General features: G+C 47.6%; 1 protein-coding gene across 6 annotated transcripts in view; it reads right to left on the reverse strand.

The window, feature by feature from the left end:
- The window catches only part of STXBP5L (syntaxin binding protein 5L), a 376217-nt gene extending 358374 nt beyond the window's left edge, over positions 1–17843 (reverse strand). For 2 of the 6 annotated variants that reach the window (XM_068270954.1, XM_068270953.1), the window contains exon 1: positions 14352–17843. In XM_068270954.1, the coding sequence (XP_068127055.1) occupies positions 14352–14567 (216 nt within the window). In that variant the 5' untranslated portion in view covers positions 14568–17843. The remainder of the gene's footprint in view (positions 1–14351) is intronic. The other 4 variants (XM_068270957.1, XM_068270955.1, XM_068270956.1 and 1 more) reach the window with 3 other exon arrangements.
- Between the last annotated feature and the right edge of the window lie 1320 nt (positions 17844–19163).

Consider the following 19163-nt stretch of genomic DNA (forward strand, 5'->3'; position numbering starts at 1 on the left):
AGCACATTGATGACCTCTGAGTGTCTCCAGGTGACGTCACTGAGCCTCTGTGGTGAATATGGACGGATAATGTCTTTGTGATCATTTGTATGTGGCAAACTCATTAAAGAAATGCAAATATCATCCTAGTGCCGTAAGAGCAAATGATTGCACAGAGTTACTAGCAGGCCTTTTTAAGACCCGCCAGGGCCCAAGCAAAGGACACTCTGATTGGCTGCTCTGGGCATCACTGAAGCCATTCGTGTCTCTCAAGGAGGAGAATACATCATGCTTCTTCTGTTTTTAGCTTGAACCATAAGGCTGAGGTCACAGTGGTCGCATCACACGTTATGTGAACGTGGCCTCACATACAGTGAAGAGCACAGTGAATGGACAACATGCTGTCAGGACCTTGTAGTCCTCTGGATCGCAGCGTAGCGGAGGCACTCTGAACACCGCATAGACTTCTGTTAAATAAATTGTAGTCAGAATTCTGATTCAAGGTAAAAGTAAACCAATCAAAGCTTCCCACAGATCTACCCACTCAAACTGAATTTGTCACCAGTCTATTCACTGCCACGTTTCTGATCCAACCACTCAAACTGACCACTGCCACGTTTCTGATCCAACCACTCAAACTGAATTTGTCACCAGTCTATTCACTGCCACGTTTCTGATCCAACCACTCAAACTGACCACTGCCACATTTCTGATCCAACCACTCAAACTGAATTTGTCACCAGTCTATTCACTGCCACATTTCTGATCCAACCACTCAGACTGACCACTGCCACGTTTCTGACATAGTCTGATCACAACGGAATCTGCCACCGATATATACTGCCACGTTTCTGAACCAACCACTCAGACTGAATCTGTCACCAGTCTATTCACTGCCACGTTTCTGATCCAACCACTCAGACTGAATCTGTCACCAGTCTATCCACTGCCACGTTTCTGATCCAACTACTCAGACTGAATCTGTCACCAATCTACTCACTGCCACGTTTCTGATCCAACAACTCAGATGGGATCTGCCACCAATCTATCCACTGCTGCGTTTCTGATCCAACCACTCAGACTGAATCTGCCACCAGTCTATCCACTGCCACGTTTCTGATCCAACCACTCAGACTGAATCTGACACCAGTCTATCCACTGCCACGTTTCTGATCCAACCACTCAGACTGAATCTGACACCAGTCTATCCACTGCCACGTTTCTGATCCAACCACTCAGATGGAATCTGTCACCAATCTACTCACTGCCACGTTTCTGATCCAACCACTCAGATGGGATCTGCCACCAGTCTATCCACTGCCACGTTTCTGATCTAACCACTCAGACGGAATCTGTCACCAATCTACTCACTGCCACGTTTCTGATCCAACCACTCAGATGGGATCTGCCACCAATCTATCCACTGCTACGTTTCTGATCCAACCACTCAGACTGAATCTGCCACCAGTCTATTCACTGCCACGTTTCTGACCCAACCTCTCAGACTGAATCTGACACCAGTCTATTCACTGCCACGTTTCTGATCCAACCACTCAGACTGAATCTGCCACCAGTCTATTCACTGCCACGTTTCTGATCCAACCACTCAGACTGAATCTGAAACCAGTCTATCCACTGCCACGTTTCTGAACCAACCACTCAGACTGAATCTGTCACCAGTCTATTCACTGCCATGTTTCTGACCCAACCTCTCAGACTGAATCTGCCACCAGTCTATCCACTGCCACGTTTCTGATCCAACCACTCAGATAGGATCTGCCACCAGTCTATCCACTGCCACGTTTCTGATCCAACCACTCAGACGGAATCTGTCACCAATCTACTCACTGCCACGTTTCTGATCCAACCACTCAGATGGGATCTGCCACCAATCTATCCACTGCTACGTTTCTGATCAAACCACTCAGACTGAATCTGCCACCAATCTATTCACTGCCACGTTTCTGATCCAACCACTTAGACCAGGGGTCTCAAATTGGCGACCGCGGGCCATTTGCGGCCCTCGATACAATATTTTGTGGCCCGCGCCGGCAAAAGCTTCCTTATAGTTCGCTTCAGTGCTCCCAAGTAATCTGCCGCATCCCCGCCGCTAAACGTGGGCTGCAGAGCCGCCTCTGCCCGCCCCTTACTCTTCCTTCACAGAGAGGGGCGGGGAGAGGCGGCGATGCGCCGCGATTGACGTCAGGAGGGGCAGAGCTGAAGCTGAAAGCTCTGCCCCTTCCAGGAAATGCTGGCGGATTGCCCCCCGGGCGATTTGGGGGCTCTGCAGCCCTCTTTTTGCGGCGGGGACACGGCGGATTACTTATAATGGGAGCACTGAAGCGAACTATAAGGTAAAATAGGCAAAATAGTTCGCTTCAGTGTGAATTTGATTTTTAAATAAAAATCAATGCAAGGGGTGGGGGGATGGGGTGGGGGGGGGGGCAGGAGCTGATGATTGACTTTTTTTGTGAAATCCCTTATGCGGCCCAGCCTCATCCTGACTTTGCCTCCTGCGGTCCCCAGGTAAATTGAGTTTGAGACCCCTGACTTAGACTGAATCTGCCACCAGTCTATCCACTGCCACGTTTCTGATCCAACCACTCAGACTGAATCTGCCACCAGTCTACTCACTGCCATGTTTCTGATCCAACCACTCAGACTGAATATTTCACCAATCTATTCACTGCCACGTTTCTGATCCAACCACTGAGATGGGATCTGCCACCAATCTATCCACTGCTACGTTTCTAATCCAACCACTCAGACTGAATCTGTCACCAGTCTATTCACTGCCACGTCACTAGTCTATCCACTGCCATGTTTCTGATCCAATCACTCAGACTAAATCTGACACCAGTCTACTCACTACCACGTTTCTGATCCAACCACTCAGACTAAATCTGTCACCAGTCTATTCACTGCCATGCTTCTGAACCAACCACTCAGACTGAATCTGACACCAGTCTATTCACTACCACGTTTCTGATCCAACCACTCAGACTGAATCTGACACCAGTCTACTCACTACCACGTTTCTGATCCAACCTCTCAGACTGAATCTGTCACCAGTCTATTCACTGCCACGTTTTTGATCCAACCACTCAGACTGAATCTGTCACCAGTCTATCCACTGCCACGTTTCTGATCCAACCACTCAGACTAAATGTGTCACCAGTCTATCCACTGCCACGTTTCTGATCCAACCACTCAGACTGAATCTGTCACCAGTCTATCCACTGCCACTTTTCTGATCTAACCACTCAGACTGAATCTGCCACCAGTCTACTCACTGCCACGTTTCTGATCTAACCACTCAGACTGAATCTGCCACCAGTCTACTCACTGCCACGTTTCTGATCCAATCACTCAGACTGAATCTGTCACCAGTCTATCCACTGCTACGTTTCTGATCCAACCACTCACACTGAATCTGCCACCAATCTATTCACTGCCACGTTTCTGATCCAACCACTCAGACTGAATCTGCCACCAATCTATTCACTGCCACGTTTCTGATCCAACCACTCAGACTGAATCTGCCACCAATATACTTCCATGTTTCTGACATAGGGCTATGGCCCACCAGAGTGCTTTTAGCCATGCTTTGGAATCGCCGGCAATTCACATAGCGATTTGTCTGCCATTTTAAATCACTGCAAACTGTAAAATAAATTATAATAATTTCAAAGGACCAATCAGAATTAAAATCGCTAATCGCTACACAATCCCTGGAAAAAAGTTTACACTTTTTAAAATCGCTACCAAAATCGGCAGAAAACGCTCAAGAAATCGCTTACAAAACGCTAATTAAAAATGCCAGCGATTGCACTAGCGATTTGCGATTTGTAGTGAGTTCCAGGCCTCAGACAGAAAAAGCATTTGATTGTCCAAATTGAAACTACTGTACATAGAATTTGCATTAAACACGTAGACAAGGTGACATTTTTGGCATCTCGGTGCCCATCTCTGTTGATCATTGATCATACAGTATAGCCTAATGGTATTCTATACTCGTGTAGGGCCACAGACACACACACACATTCATTTGTCACAGATTTTCTTTATCAGGACGAGCAATTCATTTTCACAACGACACTAATAGAGGACATCAGACCAAATTACAAATCAATGGAAAGCAATAAAAAATGGATACAGAAAAGCTGATTTTATAAACGAGACCAAATTATTTAATAAACAGATTATAGCACACAAATGCCCGCATACGATTCCGCCCAACCGTGCATTCATCCAATCGTTTATCTACCTATGTCTCACACTTCCTGTATATATACCGGTAATTATGAATTTACCTACAAGGATAGCCTCGGAAAATCAGCTAATTATGCTAAATTGCTGCTTGTTTTGACAGCTTCTTAATGAATGAAAGCATTAAAAAATGAAATTTTACATGAGAATGTTCCAGGCAGTTACTAGTAGGCAATGCAATGGTGAATTATGTATGAAATCCCTATAAGGAGATATGATAAGACGGCAGAATCTCATTGTTTACATTTAGCTACAGCACAAAGCTGTGTCTCTGCACTATCGTCACGAGCTCCACATACACATCAGATTCCGGACAGATGAATCGGTTGTTTGGGCCCATCGGTTTTCTGCTCCCCAGTAGTAGCTGGAAGCTTTAAAGGGGCACTATGGTGAAAAATTGTAAAATTTAAAATATGTGCAAACAGACAAATAAGAAGTATGTTTTTTCCAGAGTAAAATGAGCCATAAATAACTTTTCTCCTATGTTGCTGTCACTTATAGTAGGTAGAAGAAATCTGACAGAAGTGACAGGTTTTGGACTAGTCCATCTCTTCATGGAGGATCTCCATGAGCCCCGCAGTCTTATTTTGTATCTAAAAGTTAAAAGTGTACATTTGAAGTTTTTACTGTCTCAGGTGAATGATGATTTTTGTAATGTTTTCCAGGGCTGTGGAGTCGGTCCAAAAATCCACCGACTCCGACTCCGACTCCTCAGTTTAGGATTCCACCGACTCCGACTCCGACTCCTCGACTCCGACTCCTCTAATTTGCATATTACAATTTTGTTGATTAAAAGTATGTAACATGAAATTCGTCTCTTAACTGCCAACGCTTAGGAATTTTACAAGACAACTGAAGTGAGAAGGATATGTAGACTACTATATTTATTCCCTTTAGACTAAAACTAGTCCTTGGTAAGAGTACTTATAAAAGGTACAAACCGGAACAAAGAACATCTATCAGGCCCCAGGCAATGTAAGTGTGGGTACATGTAAGAGTGATGTGCAGGTACTCTGCAGGGGAATAAGGAGATTGTAAACAGACAACACCTCTGTGTTCAATGTGCACAGCATTCTCAGTGGATTCCCTGCAGCTCTGTGGGGAGTGCATATGTAGAGTATAGTACTACTGTGTAACAAAGTAAACCTGAGACAGATGAAATTAAAGTTTTATACATACCTGGGGCTTCCTCCAGCCTCCTTCAGGATAATCAGTCCCTCGTTGTCCTCCTCCACCACCTGGATCTTCTGCTATGTGTCCAGGTACTTGAGCCCGTCGGGCGTAGTGCGCATGCACACACTCCGCCGCCAGGAGCATACTACACCTGTGCAGCACTATTGCGCAGGTGCAGAATGTTCCTGGCTGTGGGAGCGGCATGCGGCCGGACAGCGCTGACTGGCTAAATTACCAGAACTCATAGCAGAAGATCCGGGTGGTGGATGACAGCGAGGGACCGATTAACCTGAAGGGGGCTGGAGGAAGCCCCAGGTATGTATAAAACTTTACTTTTCATCCATCTCAGGTACCCTTTAATTCGTAGTCACCAAACCAAATTTTAACAACATATCAAATTATTTGATTTCATGAGCAAAGGGAGTGCATATATTTGCATAAATCAGCATTGATGCAGAATTATTTCCATCTCATTGACCATCTCTATTAGTGACACAGCTACACATCAGGCTTTATTCTTACAGCATAGATGTTATTTCGTATATATAAGAGATTCCTGTGTACACATCATATATACAGTCACAATCAGATCTGTATATCTGACCTTAAAAATACGGGGACTGCTTTATTGAAGCAGCACAAGTAACTAATTTTGATTGGTTTATTTCATTTTTGTGGACTAAGCACAGCTATTACTGTATATATACTGTATATATACATTATTTTTAATGACTTTTATCTGAGAAATAGAACATTTTATCATATTTTCTATTTTAATTACAGTTACAAATTCATTAGGAGTCGGAGTCGGAGTCGGTGCATTTTTTCCCGACTCCGACTCCGACTCCAGGCACCCAAAATTGCCCGACTCCACGACTCCGACTCCACGACTCCGACTCCACAGCCCTGATGTTTTCAGCTCCCTTACAGACAAAACTTAAACTGCTGAACTTTTTAATCTGTTCGCGGCTTTCAGGAGGGATTTTTTTAGGCAGTGTACAAACCAGGACTGTGGAGTCGATACAAAAATCATCCAACTTCAACTCCTCAGTTTATGAAAACTCCGACTCCAGGTACCCAAAATGGCTCTGACACCGACTCCTTAGTCTAATACTAACCAGGGATTGTGGATTTGGTACAAAAATCATCCGACTCTCGACTGCTCAATTTATGAAACCAACGACTCCGACTCTAGGTACCCAAAATTGCTCAGACTTCTTGACTCCAACACCACAGCCATGGTACAAACACTAGAGAGAACTCAGTCCAGATGGCTATCTGGGGCTCTCTGATGCACGTGAAGGTATCTCGTGATGTTGCTTTGGGATTCGGGACACACCACATCTCTAAGCAGCACCAGCAGACTATCAGCGGACAAGCACACTGTTCTCAGACATACCTCACCTACCAGGAGCCGCCCCATCGTTCTCCTTACCCCATCCATTGACTGGTACACGCTGCCTGTCTATACCCAAACAATTTGTCTGTGTACTGCTTGTTCCCTGGGGCGTCACCCTAACGTTAGAGCACAATAATTGCCGGAAACACTGACATGTGCATGTGAACACACCTTCACCCACCTATCAGCCGTAATTAGTTATCAGTGAGAGATACCCTACAGCCTGACTGCAGAGAAGCCGGCCACGGAGTGAAGCTCTCACCCGCACAGAGAGGAGGTGGGCCGGATCAGGTGCTCTTTGCCCCTTTGGAGCGCCCCCGACTACTTCATGTCCCTGATGATGGAATAATGGGAGGAGTTTGGACAGCTGTTGGTCCCATAAAATTGCATTGTCATCTCAACAGGAAATAAAACAACAGAGGTCAGCCAGGTTTTAAGCATACATTAAACAGCGTGATGCTGGACTAGGGTTTCCATGAGTGCTAAACTATTATTAATCCTTATTATGCAACATCCAGAGATGAGCATGCTGGTCTCTCTGTATGTTACGTGTTAAGGAGGATTCCCACTGCAGGCTCTTTTAGCCGGGTGCTCCACCCAGCTAGTTTTGGTGAGCACCCGGCTGTCATCAGCTCACCTCCTCCTATGCTGTAAGCAGAGTTGCACACAGAAGCACCTGCCCTGTATTCTCATTACGCCCCACCCGGCTAATTTTTCATGCCACCCGGCTGGAAAACAATTCTGGGAAGAACGCTGCACTGCAAGCGAATACACAGCTCCCATGTGCCCAGCTACTGCTACTCCCATAAACAGGAATAAGGGAAGGGGCTGAAAGAAAGCTGTACAGACAACAGTCAGCCAAGTCATAAATGATCATTCTGGGAGATAGAATGCGGATGCCTCTGCAAGGTGTAAATATCTTGGCGTTTTTCTCCGTGGAGAGAGTGGAGGCGGAGCCACGCGCCGGAGGTCAGGTGATTCAGGGTTTTCAGGATGGCTTCGGGAGACAAGGCAGCGCAGGTAACTATAACTTTCTTTTACAGGAACCCGGCTAGATTTTTTCTTTAGGCCGGAGATCTGCTTTAACCTGACACAGCAGGAGGTGATGGAGAAGCTTATGTGTTTACTAAAGCTCTGCTTCACCTTTCGGGGTGTCTCATTCATTGTTACTAAAGCTGTAATAGGGGACTATGTCATTACTTACTCCATTTAAAGGGAAGGTTCAAGCAAAATAAAAAAATGAGTTTCACTTACCTGGGGATTCTCCCAGCCCCATGCAGCCATCCTGTGCCCTCGTAGTCACTCACTGCTGCTCCAGTCCCCCGCTGGCAGCATGGCGACCTCGGAGGTCGGCGGGACGCATTGCGTACATTTTTACGCATTCCCGCTAGTGCAGGAACATTAACACATGCATTTTTACGCGTTGCTGGTTCAATGCGTAAATTTTTACGCAATGAACCAGTAATGCGTAAAAATGTATGTGTTAATGTTCCTGCACTAGCAGGAATGCGTAAAAATGTACGCAATGCGTCCCGCCGACCTCCGAGGTCGCCAAGCTGCCAGCGGGGGACTGGAGCAGCAGTGAGTGATTACGAGGGCAGAGGATGGCTGCATGGGGCTGGGAGAAGCCCCAGGTAAGTGAAACTCATTTTTTTATTTTGCTTGGACATTTCCTTTAAAGCAGAGACACATTGCAGAGCGCTCTTTGATCTGTTTTTGTTTTCAAAAACATGCATGTATTAAAAGCAAAGCTGTGGAGTCCGAGTCGGAGCTATTTTTAAGTGCCTGGAGTCGGAGTCGGAGGTTTCATAAACTGAGGAGTCGGGTGATTTTTGTACCCACTCCATAGCCCTGCAAGGGCTGTGGCGTTGGAGTCAGAGTCAAGGAGTCGGAGCAAATTTGGGTACCTGGAGTCGGAGTTGGAGTCAGCGGTTTCATAAACTGAGGGGTCAGGTTATTTTTGTACTGACTCCACAGCCCTGATTAAAAGTGCTGTAAAATCCTAGCAAAAATGCGCTTTTTTTAAAAAGAGGCTTGATCGCTGAAATTTTGCATCGATTTTACGGCAAGTCAATGGGAGCGGGTTTTTAAAAACGAAAACAGAAAAGCGCTCTGCAGCATGCCTCTGCCCTAAATTTGATGCAGCTGTTCCAAGGAAACTCCCTTTGGAAGAGTGACGTGATCTGTGGGCAGAGTATAGAGCTGCCAGCACAGCGGAAGCACCTCAGCTAGTTAAAGGCTCGCTTCACATTTCAATGCAAAATTGTGTCCGTTTTACCAGATCGCAACAAATTGCAGAAACTGACAGTCAACAGATGTTCTGGTCACACGTCAGTCCGCAACAGGTCCAAACGGAACGCAAAAATCCGGCGTGCGCAAATACTCCGGACAGCGAATGAATGTGTTTCTCACAGAAGCCGGTGGTGGAAACGCATCTGCTCCGGACTCCAACTGACCAGATCGCACCATCAGAGCTGACACTTCACGATCCAACTCAATGTGAGCCTGGGCCTAGGGGTGCCCCATACATTAATCGAATCTGCAGGCCAATCAACCTTTCAATCGGATAATTGTACCGGAGCAGAGGGAAATCGATATGGCAATATGGCCACCTTGATCGTTTTTTCGGTAACGGTGTTCAATATCGTGACGACAGACGGACCCCTGGCTGGTGTCCCCCCCAAGTACAGTGAGGAACATAAGTATTTGAACGCCCTGCGATTTTGCAAGTTCTCCCACTTAGAGATCATGGAGGGGTCTGAAGTTCACATTGTAGGTGCGTTCCCACTGGGAGAGACGGCATCTACAAAAAAAATTCAGGAAGTCACATTGTATGATTTTTAAGTATTTGAACACCTGAGAAAATCAGCAAGAATTCTGTCTCACGAAGACCTTTTACTCTGCCTTTAAAGGGAAGGTTCAGGGAGGGTGGGGAAAAAATAAAAATCAATTTCCACTTACCTGGGGCTTCCTCCAGCCCGTGGCAGGCAGGAGGTGCCCTCGCCGCCGCTCCGCAGGCTCCCAGTGGCCGACCCGACCTGGCCAGGCCGGCTGCCAGGTCGGGCTCTTCTGCGCTCCAAGTCCTTGTACTTCTGCGTCCCACGCCGGCGCTCTGACATCATCGGACGTCCGCCGGGCTGTACTGCGCATGCGCAGTAGTTCTGCGCATGCGCAGTACAGCCCAGCGGACGTCCGATGACGTCAGAGCGCCGGCGTGGGACGCAGAAGTACAAGGACTTGGAGCGCAGAAGAGCCCGACCTGGCAGCCGGCCTGGCCAGGTCGGGTCGGCCACCGGAGACCACCGGGAGCCTGCGGAGCGGCGGCGAGGGCACCTCCTGCCTGCCACGGGCTGGAGGAAGCCCCAGGTAAGTGGAAATTGATTTTTATTTTTTCCCCACCCTCCCTGAACCTTCCCTTTAAAGGGGTTCTGTAATGTCCCGCGCCATCCTCCAAAGATCCGACGTTCCCTGCCGCCACTCCCGATCTAGTTTGACATTTGATCTAACTGCGGCTGCGCGCGTGCTTGCTCCCAGGTGCCTTATCGGGAGCTTACTGTGCAGGTGCGGTACAAGAAAACTTTGTACTGCACCTACGCAGTAAGCTCCCGATGACTCACGCGGGAGCAAGTATTATTCAACATGTTAGACGAATATCAGACAGGTACCAGCAGTGGGGAACCGAGGATCGTAGGAGGACGGCGCGAGACATGACAGCTGCAGGGGGCCGGTAGAAACCCCAGGCAAGTTTCCGTTTTTATTTTCAAACCCACCCCTACCCCAGAACCGCATTATAAAGTCCACCTCTACTCCACTCATTCATCTAAATTAGTAGCACCTGTCCGAGCTCTTTAAAGACACCTGTCCACCCCACAGTCAGTAAGACTCCAACTACTACCATGGGCAAGACCAAATTGCTGTCAACAGACACCAGAGACACAATTGTGGACCTCCACAAGGCTGGAAAGGGCTACAGGGCAATTGCCAAGCAGCTTGGTGAAAATAGATCAACTGTTGGAGCAATTGTCAGAAAATGGAAGATACTAAAGACAACTGTCAGTCTCCCTCGGACTGGGGCTCTATGCAACATCTCACCTCGTGGGATATCACTGATGATAAGAAAGGTGAGTAATCAGCCTAGAACTATAAAGGAGGAGCTGGTCAATGACATGAAAACAGCTGGGACCACAGTTTCAAAGGTCACTGTTGGTAGAACACTACGCCGTCATGGTTTCAAATCATGAATTGCAAGTTCCCCTGCTCGAGTCATCACATGTCCAGGCCCATCTGAAGTTTGCCCAGGACCATCTGGATGATCCAGAGAAGGCATGGGAGAAAGTCATGTGGTCAGATGAGACCAATGTAGAACTTTTTGGTCTAAACTTCACTCGCCGTGTTTGAAGGAAAATAACACCATCCCTACTGTGAAGCATGGTGGATGGAACATCATGCTTTGGGGTGCTTTACTGTGAAGGGGACAGAATGATTGTGCTGTATTAAGGAGAGGATGAATGGGGCCGTGTATTGTGAGAATTTGAGCAACAACCTCCTTCCGTGTCAAAGCATTGAAGATGGGTCGTGGCTGGGTCTTTCAACATGACAATGACCCGAAGCACACAGCCACGATAACCAAGGAGTAAGTAGCATATCAAGGTTCTGGAGTGGCCCAGGCAGTCTCCAGACCTAAATCCAATAGAAAATCTTTGTCGGGAGCTGAAACTCTGTGTTGCTCAGCGACTGCCCGAAACCTGACAGATCTAGAGGAGATCTCTGTGGAGGAGTGGGCCAAAATCCCTGTTGCAGCGTGTGCAAACCTGGTCAAGAAGAACAAGACGTTTGACCTCTGTAATTGCGAACAAAGGCTTCTGTACCAAATATGAGCGCTGATTTTCTCAGGTGTTCTATACTTATGTGCAGCTGTGCAATGCAAATGCATTCTTTAAAAATCATGCAATGTGATTTCCTGAATTTTTTGTTTTTAAATGCCGTCTCTCCCAGTGGGAATGCACCTACAAAGTGAGTTTCAGACCCCTCCATGATTTCTAAGTCGGAGAACTTGCAAAATCGCAGGGTGTTCAAATACTTATGCAGTTTTAGACGATGCACAAGTGCAGTAGCGTATTTTAGCAATATGTTTCTGCGCATGTGATCACTTCGCCAACAGGAAGTGAGAGTCACTTCCTGCTTGGCCGGGTGCCAAACAGGGATTACCGCGTACTAACGAGGTAATCCCCGAAGGCCTGTTTTTGGCGGTGGGGCCCACACCACTACCGTCAATCTGCAGTGTGAAACCGGTCTGAAGCTCCCACTCTATAGCTCTTTCCTATGCTGAGGAGATATTAACCATATTATGGCCATCACTGCAGCTTAGCAGAATCCTACCATGAGACTGAGCTATAGCGGCAATGGTGGCAACAGACGGTGAAGGTAACCATATGTATAGAAGATCTGATGCACTACAGTATATGACCAGTGTCGGACGTGGGAAGACTGGCTGCCACTAGATGGAGCTGTTGCTGGATAAAATCCTGCACAGGGTCATCCTTGTATAAGTCTGACTTGCAGGTCGACGCCGACCCCATTCCCGCCACTTCGCCACATAATATAAATACGGCTGATCACTAAGGGCACCATTGAGGATCTAGTCATGCACTTTGTCGCCTTATGTGGGTGTCCGACACTATGATCCTTTCAAGCACCATGCAGCGCCGCATAATGAAGTTACGCTGGCGCATGTGCAAGGGGCCGAGCCACAGTGCATGAGCTGTCTGGCCCTGCCCCCACCTCTTGATGCCGAGTCCCCTCCTTGCTCTAGTGTAGGGGTGTGAAACTCAAAGTGGGCCAAAATTGAAAACTGGGACCAAGTCACAGGCCACCCTCCCTTATAAAGTTCCCTGGTGTTTAGTGGCCCCGTCTCCCCTATGCAATTTGCTGGTGTCTATTGGCCGCCTCCCTCCTCCCAAACAGTTCTCTGGTGTCTAGTGGTCCACCTCCTAACCCTAAACAGTTCCCTGGTGTCTAGTTACCACCCCCTGCTTCCCCTATACAGTTCCCTGGTGTTTAGTGCTTCCCTAATCTCTCCCCCATATGACTTCTCTGGTGATCTGGGTCTTAACCTCCAATATATCTTCCCAGGTGGTCTAGAGTGGGCCAAACATTTCATGATTCTGCGGGCCAAAATCTGCGACACAAGTTTGACATCTATGCTCTCTTGCTAGGAGGTACAGACTCTCCAGATAACCGCTGCAACCTCAAATGCTGATCACCCATGTGACGTCATGTGCATGCGCAGAACGCTCCTGGCCACAGGTGCATGCAGGCTTGGCCTGTGCAGTAGTGCACGACTCTGGCGACCCGGAAAAGGTGCCCGGAGGGCCATTTAGGTCGAATACGGGGGCAGAGAGGAGACCGGGGGGGAGCCGAAGGCATCAGAACAGGTGACAGTATATGTCTGCTACCCCATTTCTATAGCTTGTTTCACATCTGGTATCCTTTAAGTGCTGGTGGGGGGCGAAGGATGTTTAGGAAAAAGGATTGGAAAGGGTGAATTGAATCTACCATCTAATCTATTAATCCATACATCTCCAGAACCTTAGCAGAGGCTGGAGGTGGGTGAAGTCAGGTGATCTGTGTGGGAGGTGACGGGATAAGGGGAGGAGTCTGGACACATTTCTGTTCAGTAAAATTGTACTGTGGTCTCTATGGGATGCAGCCATCCAGGTACACTCAATATATTTATTGCAAAAAGTCCAGACGTGCCATGCACAAAATATCGCTAATCAATGAAAATGTGCTATCATATCCATTAAATAAATATGAATCTGCACTAGAGCAATTACAAACATAATTCAAAGTAACAGTGGTTAAAACCAAACGTAAAAATTGTTCAAAGATATTTTGGCGATTTAGATCTAGTATTTGTTTTTCGAATTCGGGACCACGTGGTTTGGTACCCAAACATTCAGCACCAAAAACAGAACAGAACAGAACATGTGTTTCACTGAAATGACAACTGTAACAAGAGGTATACGGAGGCTGACATATTTATTTCCTGTTAAACAATACCAGTTGCCTGGCAGCCTGGTTGGTCCATTTGGCTGCAGTAGTGCATGAACAACACCAGAACCAAGCATGCAGCTAACCTTGTGCGATCTGACAATAATGTCACACACCTGATCTGCTGCATGCTTGTTCAGGGACTATGGCTAAAAGCATTCAAGGCAGATAATCAGCAAGACAGCCAGGCAACTGGTATTGTTTAAAAGGAAATAAATATGGCAGCCTCCACTCGTTACAGTTGTCCTCTTTGATACATCCTCCTTACAAGGTAAGTGAAGCGCACCTCGTCCTGCTGTTCAGCGCTGAATGTTTGTGTTCAGGTACAGAACCCCGTGGTCTTGAATTTGAACACCAGTTAGGACTTGCCACACCAATTGTGAGGTCTTGCAAATATAAAAAAAAACAACCCAGTTTCCTGGCATGTACCGTGTATAATAACTAAGCTACTTCAAAAAAACAAAGCGAATTACCGTACCTTGCACACGTGGAACTGTTCAGAGGTCAAGCTCTCCTGTACTTCACTTTCTTTGGGAGATAACACAGATCCAAGTGATCCAGATGGATAGAGTGAGCAGCCACCACCGGATCCACCACCGACTCCGGCTCCTCCTCCCACCGGCGAGGAAGCGGTGAAACCGTCCAACACTTTGAAGATCTTCTTCATCCTTGTCAGCTGGGCCCCAATGTGCATACCACCAAGGAAATGGAGACAGTTCCGAACGACTGAGGTGTAACGAAAAAAAAGGCACAAAAATCAACGCTATGAACAACTAGGTGTGATTAAAAGCAACCATGGTCGTCTTGGTCCTGGATTGCCGTAAACTAGAGAATCAAAAATACTCCGATATAAAATTACGTCACTTATATCTCAAGTCTCCGTCTGTATAAAGACTCCGGTTTATGAGATGACTTTACAATTGTCCTAATGGTGTTCCCGTTCTTTCTTATTGGAATAAAACATCTAAGGAATAAATCTCCATGCAGGGCGCCAGTCCAAGTCCATTCAATGCCACATCGCATCTAGAGGTCTTGGCGTATATTCCAGTATTTAAGAGTCATTTTTCAAGGCTATAGTAATTTCCTTTCCTGGGCCCTCTGTGTATCACAACAGTTGTTGATACTGCAGTAACGGAGGTGATAAAATATATTCCTTTACCAGCGTCACTCACAGTATGACATAGATCTCTCTTAATCTTCCTCACCACATTTATCCCATTATTATCATTCCATCCTAACATCAAGCAGAGCTCATCTAAGCCCGTTAGTGTCTTAAACGCATTGATGTAAACCTCTTACTGGCGTGGTAAAGCAGTGACAGATCAAGAACTGTGTGCATGGCCTACAACTGATCCCGGAACCAAACCACTAAGAAGCCAGGACAACCTGTAATGACCAAAGAAGACTCTCAATATGACTTGACTACTAAATATATTTTACAATAGACCAGCACCTGATTGTTGACTTGACCAGATGTCTGGACCTACTATAGCGTTCTAGATCAGACGTTTCAACAATTTTTAAAAAGATCTAGTGGACCTAGGTCTAAAGGCTATATAAAAATGTGATACATAAAATAAGTCCAGATTTCCTATGACTTTACAGAACAGTATGTTCTTGAGATGGTTGGATCTGGACCTCAATATAAACTAACTTCTATAGCTGACTCATAAATAATAAACCTTTAATATCTCTCTATAGAAGTCCAGCAGTATTCTCTAGAGACCCAAAGATATCTCCTTGTGCTATACAGTAATGAAAAACTACTAGAGCTCTCTAACCCAAATAAGAACCCCGGGATGTTATCTAACGGAGTCCCTCAATCTCCAGAGTAGAGCTTCAGAAACAGCCCTGCCACAGAATGCCAGATCTTCCAGTGTCTTCTCCAGGAATATGACAAATGTCTCTGGCGAGAGAAGATCCCAGTCAGTAGTACAAGTAGAGCACCTGCTAGTTGGCACAGATTGCATTCATCAATAAGGTTTCAAAGCCATAGAAGAAGACTCTTTAACGTCTTCTGTAGGAGTTAAACAGAACACAGTCTGGAGCCCGTGCTGATGGTGTAAAAACCAGACGAAGATCTGTGGAAGTCCAGCACCTGCTACTGGGCACAGAATATATATTCATTCATCAATGAGTCTCAAAATCTCAGGAGCATGTTTCTTAATGTTTTTCACTGAAGTCAGCATTCAAACAGTAGTGCAAAGCCCTCGATGTTGATCCAAAGCCCAGGAGAAAATCTATGGGAAACAGGCTGCTGCAACAGAATATAGATTACTGCTCTCAATTTTATCCAGAGAATGGGAGTAGATCCTCCAATATCCTCGGTGTGGAATAAAAGCAAGTGGCTCACCCCCTCTCTTTACTGAAGCAGTCCCAAGGGAATAAAGCAGATTCCTCAATGTAATCGGTGTGGTACAGAAGCAGGTGGTTCAGTCCTTTCTGTTGTGCAGCAGTGACAGTGGCAGATCCTTCAGCCTCCTCAGTAGGGTAGGAGGAGGTGTTCCTGTCCTCTCTGTGGTGCAGCAAAGCCTCTCGTCTCCTGAGTATGGGATGGGAGCAGGAGGTCTAAGTCGTAGTGCAGCAGTGACAGCAGCAGACTCCTCAGCTGTCCAGCAGGATGTTGCATGGGATAGGAGCAGGTGGTTTGCTCCTCTCTGTAGTGCAGCTATGGCTGGCGCAGATCTCTCAGGCTTGTCAGTAGGGTAGAAGGTGGTTCAGTCCCATCTGTGCAGTGCAGCAGTCCTCCAAGATGCTGTATTGGATAGAAGCAGGTGTTTTTGTCCCCCCTCTCGGTTATAAGAGCGGATCCCTCAGTCTCTGTGGTGCAGCAGTCCCCCAGGAAGCTGATGATGCTCCAGTCTTGTGAGTATGGGTGCAGCTGGTTTAGCACCCTCTATGTTGTGCAGCTAATCTCTCAGACTTCTCAGTTCGGGATGGGTGGTCTTCCCCCTCTCAGGGGTGCAGCTGTAGAACCCTCAGCCTTGTCAGTAGGGTAGGAGTAGGTGGGTTAGCCCCCTCTCTCTGGTGTAGCAGACCACCAGAATGGAGTATGTGGTGGATGATATGGGAGCAGGTGGTTTGGTTCCCCTCTGTCAGGTGCAGCTATGACAGTTATCAGCCCCCTCAGTGGGGTGGAAGATGGTTTAACCCCCTCTGTGTGGTGTAGCAGACCCCTCAGTGGGGTAAGAGCAGGTGGCTTAGCCCCCTCTGTATGGTCCAGTAGACCCCTCAGCCTCCTCAGTGGGGTAAGAGCAGGTGGTTTAGCCCCCTCTATGTGGGGCAATAGACCCCTCAGCCTCCTTGGTGGGGTAAGAGCAGGTGGTTTAGCCCACTTTGTTTGGTCCAGTAGACCCCTCAGTGGGGTAAGCGCAGGTGATTTAGCTCCCTCTGTATGGTCCAGTAGACCCCTCAGCCTCCTCAGTGGGGTAAGAGCAGGTGGTTTTGCCCCTCTATGTGGGGCAATAGATCCTTCAGCCTCCTCGGTGGGGTAAGAGCAGGTGGTGTAGCCCCCTCTGTGTGGTGTAGCAGACCCCTCAGTGGGGTAAGAGCAGGTGGTTTAGCCCCCTCTGTGTGGGGCAATAGACCCCTCAGCCACCTTGGTAGGGTAAGAGCAGGTGGTTTAGCCCCCTCTATAGTCCAGTAGACCCCTCAGTGGGGTAGGAGCAGGTGGCTGCCCCCCTCTGTGTAGTGCAGCAGATAGCCGGGGACAGGAGCCCCCCAGCAGCAGGCACAGAGCCCCTGTCGCTGATGACTGCAGTAATGGACGCCCTTAGAGGGGAAGGATACCCGAGGAGGAGCCGGTGCAGGGTGACAGCGGGAACACAGTGCGGGATCTCCCGGGACCCCCTGGTGACGGACAGCTTCTCCCGCCTCTCCCAATCGCTGCTGCTCCCGCGACGGTTACTGAGCGCCGCTAACGGCCGCTGTCCGAGGTGCTGAGGAGAATGGGCGGGGCCTTGAGGGCGGCAGAGGCGGAGCGCGCGAGTACTGTAATAAATTATTCACAAGGCTGGCAGGGCCACGCCCCACTGACCGCCTTCCCGGCCAATCCCGCAGCGACTTCCGATGCCTGGTGGGCGCCGCCTCGCCTCGCGGCAGCCAATGGCGAGGCACACGTGCCGGGACTAGCGCGACGCCACGCCTACCTCGCGGCTCTCCCTTCAGCTGCAGCAAATTGGAGGGGCTCTGGCTGGGTGGGGAGAAGGGGAACGCCCACAGCTGGTCGAGCGGCTATTGGCTGCCAGTGCAGAGATTGACAGGTCGGGGAAGGAATGAGAAACGTGGAAGCTTGTAACAGGCATAGATCAGCAGCTGAAGACGTTATGTGCAGGTGTAAAGCTATAATATCATGTATCTATATACAGTATTTATATTTACTGTAATAAAAAACAATTTTTAAGGCACTTCCATAGGTGCCCATTGAAATAGCAGCGTTGAGGGCTAATTTGGGCAATGAACATCAGGCGTTAGATCCAGCACCCAATATTTATAGACCGAATATACCCTCGTTACCGCTATTACTGCTATTTCTATAGGTGCCTATGGCAGCACCCAAACATCCGCCACTAGCGGGCACCCAAACTGCTTCCTTTATCTCGAGTTGGCTAATGTGTGCCAGGGTGTCTTCTAACGGCATATTAACGGCATATGCCGTTTAGAGAGGTGCAGGGAGCTACTTTATATTAACCTGTTACGGGTGGCTTCCACACTTCAACCACCAATGGCACCAGTGGCGTTGGCTCCAGCTTCAAATTTTGGGGGGAGCACAATGACGAGCAAAGCAAATTGTCCAAATGATGGTGCTATTTGCTGAACAAAAGTTACCTACAGATGTACTTGGCAAGTTTTCTGGCATGCTTTAATCCTTACTTGCTAGCAAGCTGCTCTTGTGAGGACAGGTCACAGACAAATCGTTCCAGCCCCCGACCTGTGTCTCTCAACTCTACAAGCAAGGGGAGAGGGAAGCGGCAGGAGGGAGAAAAACACTGTGTGTGTAATTCCTTATCTTAGTAGCTAAGCATTGCTGGAGACACAGCTCTAGTTTATTGGCTAATAAAAGAAAAACCGTAAGCTTTTAGCTTGTAAGGCTTCTTCATATTCTAATGCTGTTGACTGACAATGATAGAACATACAATCGGAAGGAGGGAGAGAGATTTTTCGCAAATAAAAGTGTCACCCAGATACACTAATTACAAGGCATCGTGCAAGGATTTTGAGGTATTTATGGCAAATAGATACGACTGTTGGTTTACGCCTACATAGCCTGACATGGAGAGTTTTTTCAGAC

The sequence above is a fragment of the Hyperolius riggenbachi genome, chromosome 2, assembly GCF_040937935.1.
Source record: "Hyperolius riggenbachi isolate aHypRig1 chromosome 2, aHypRig1.pri, whole genome shotgun sequence".
NCBI lineage: Eukaryota > Metazoa > Chordata > Amphibia > Anura > Hyperoliidae > Hyperolius > Hyperolius riggenbachi.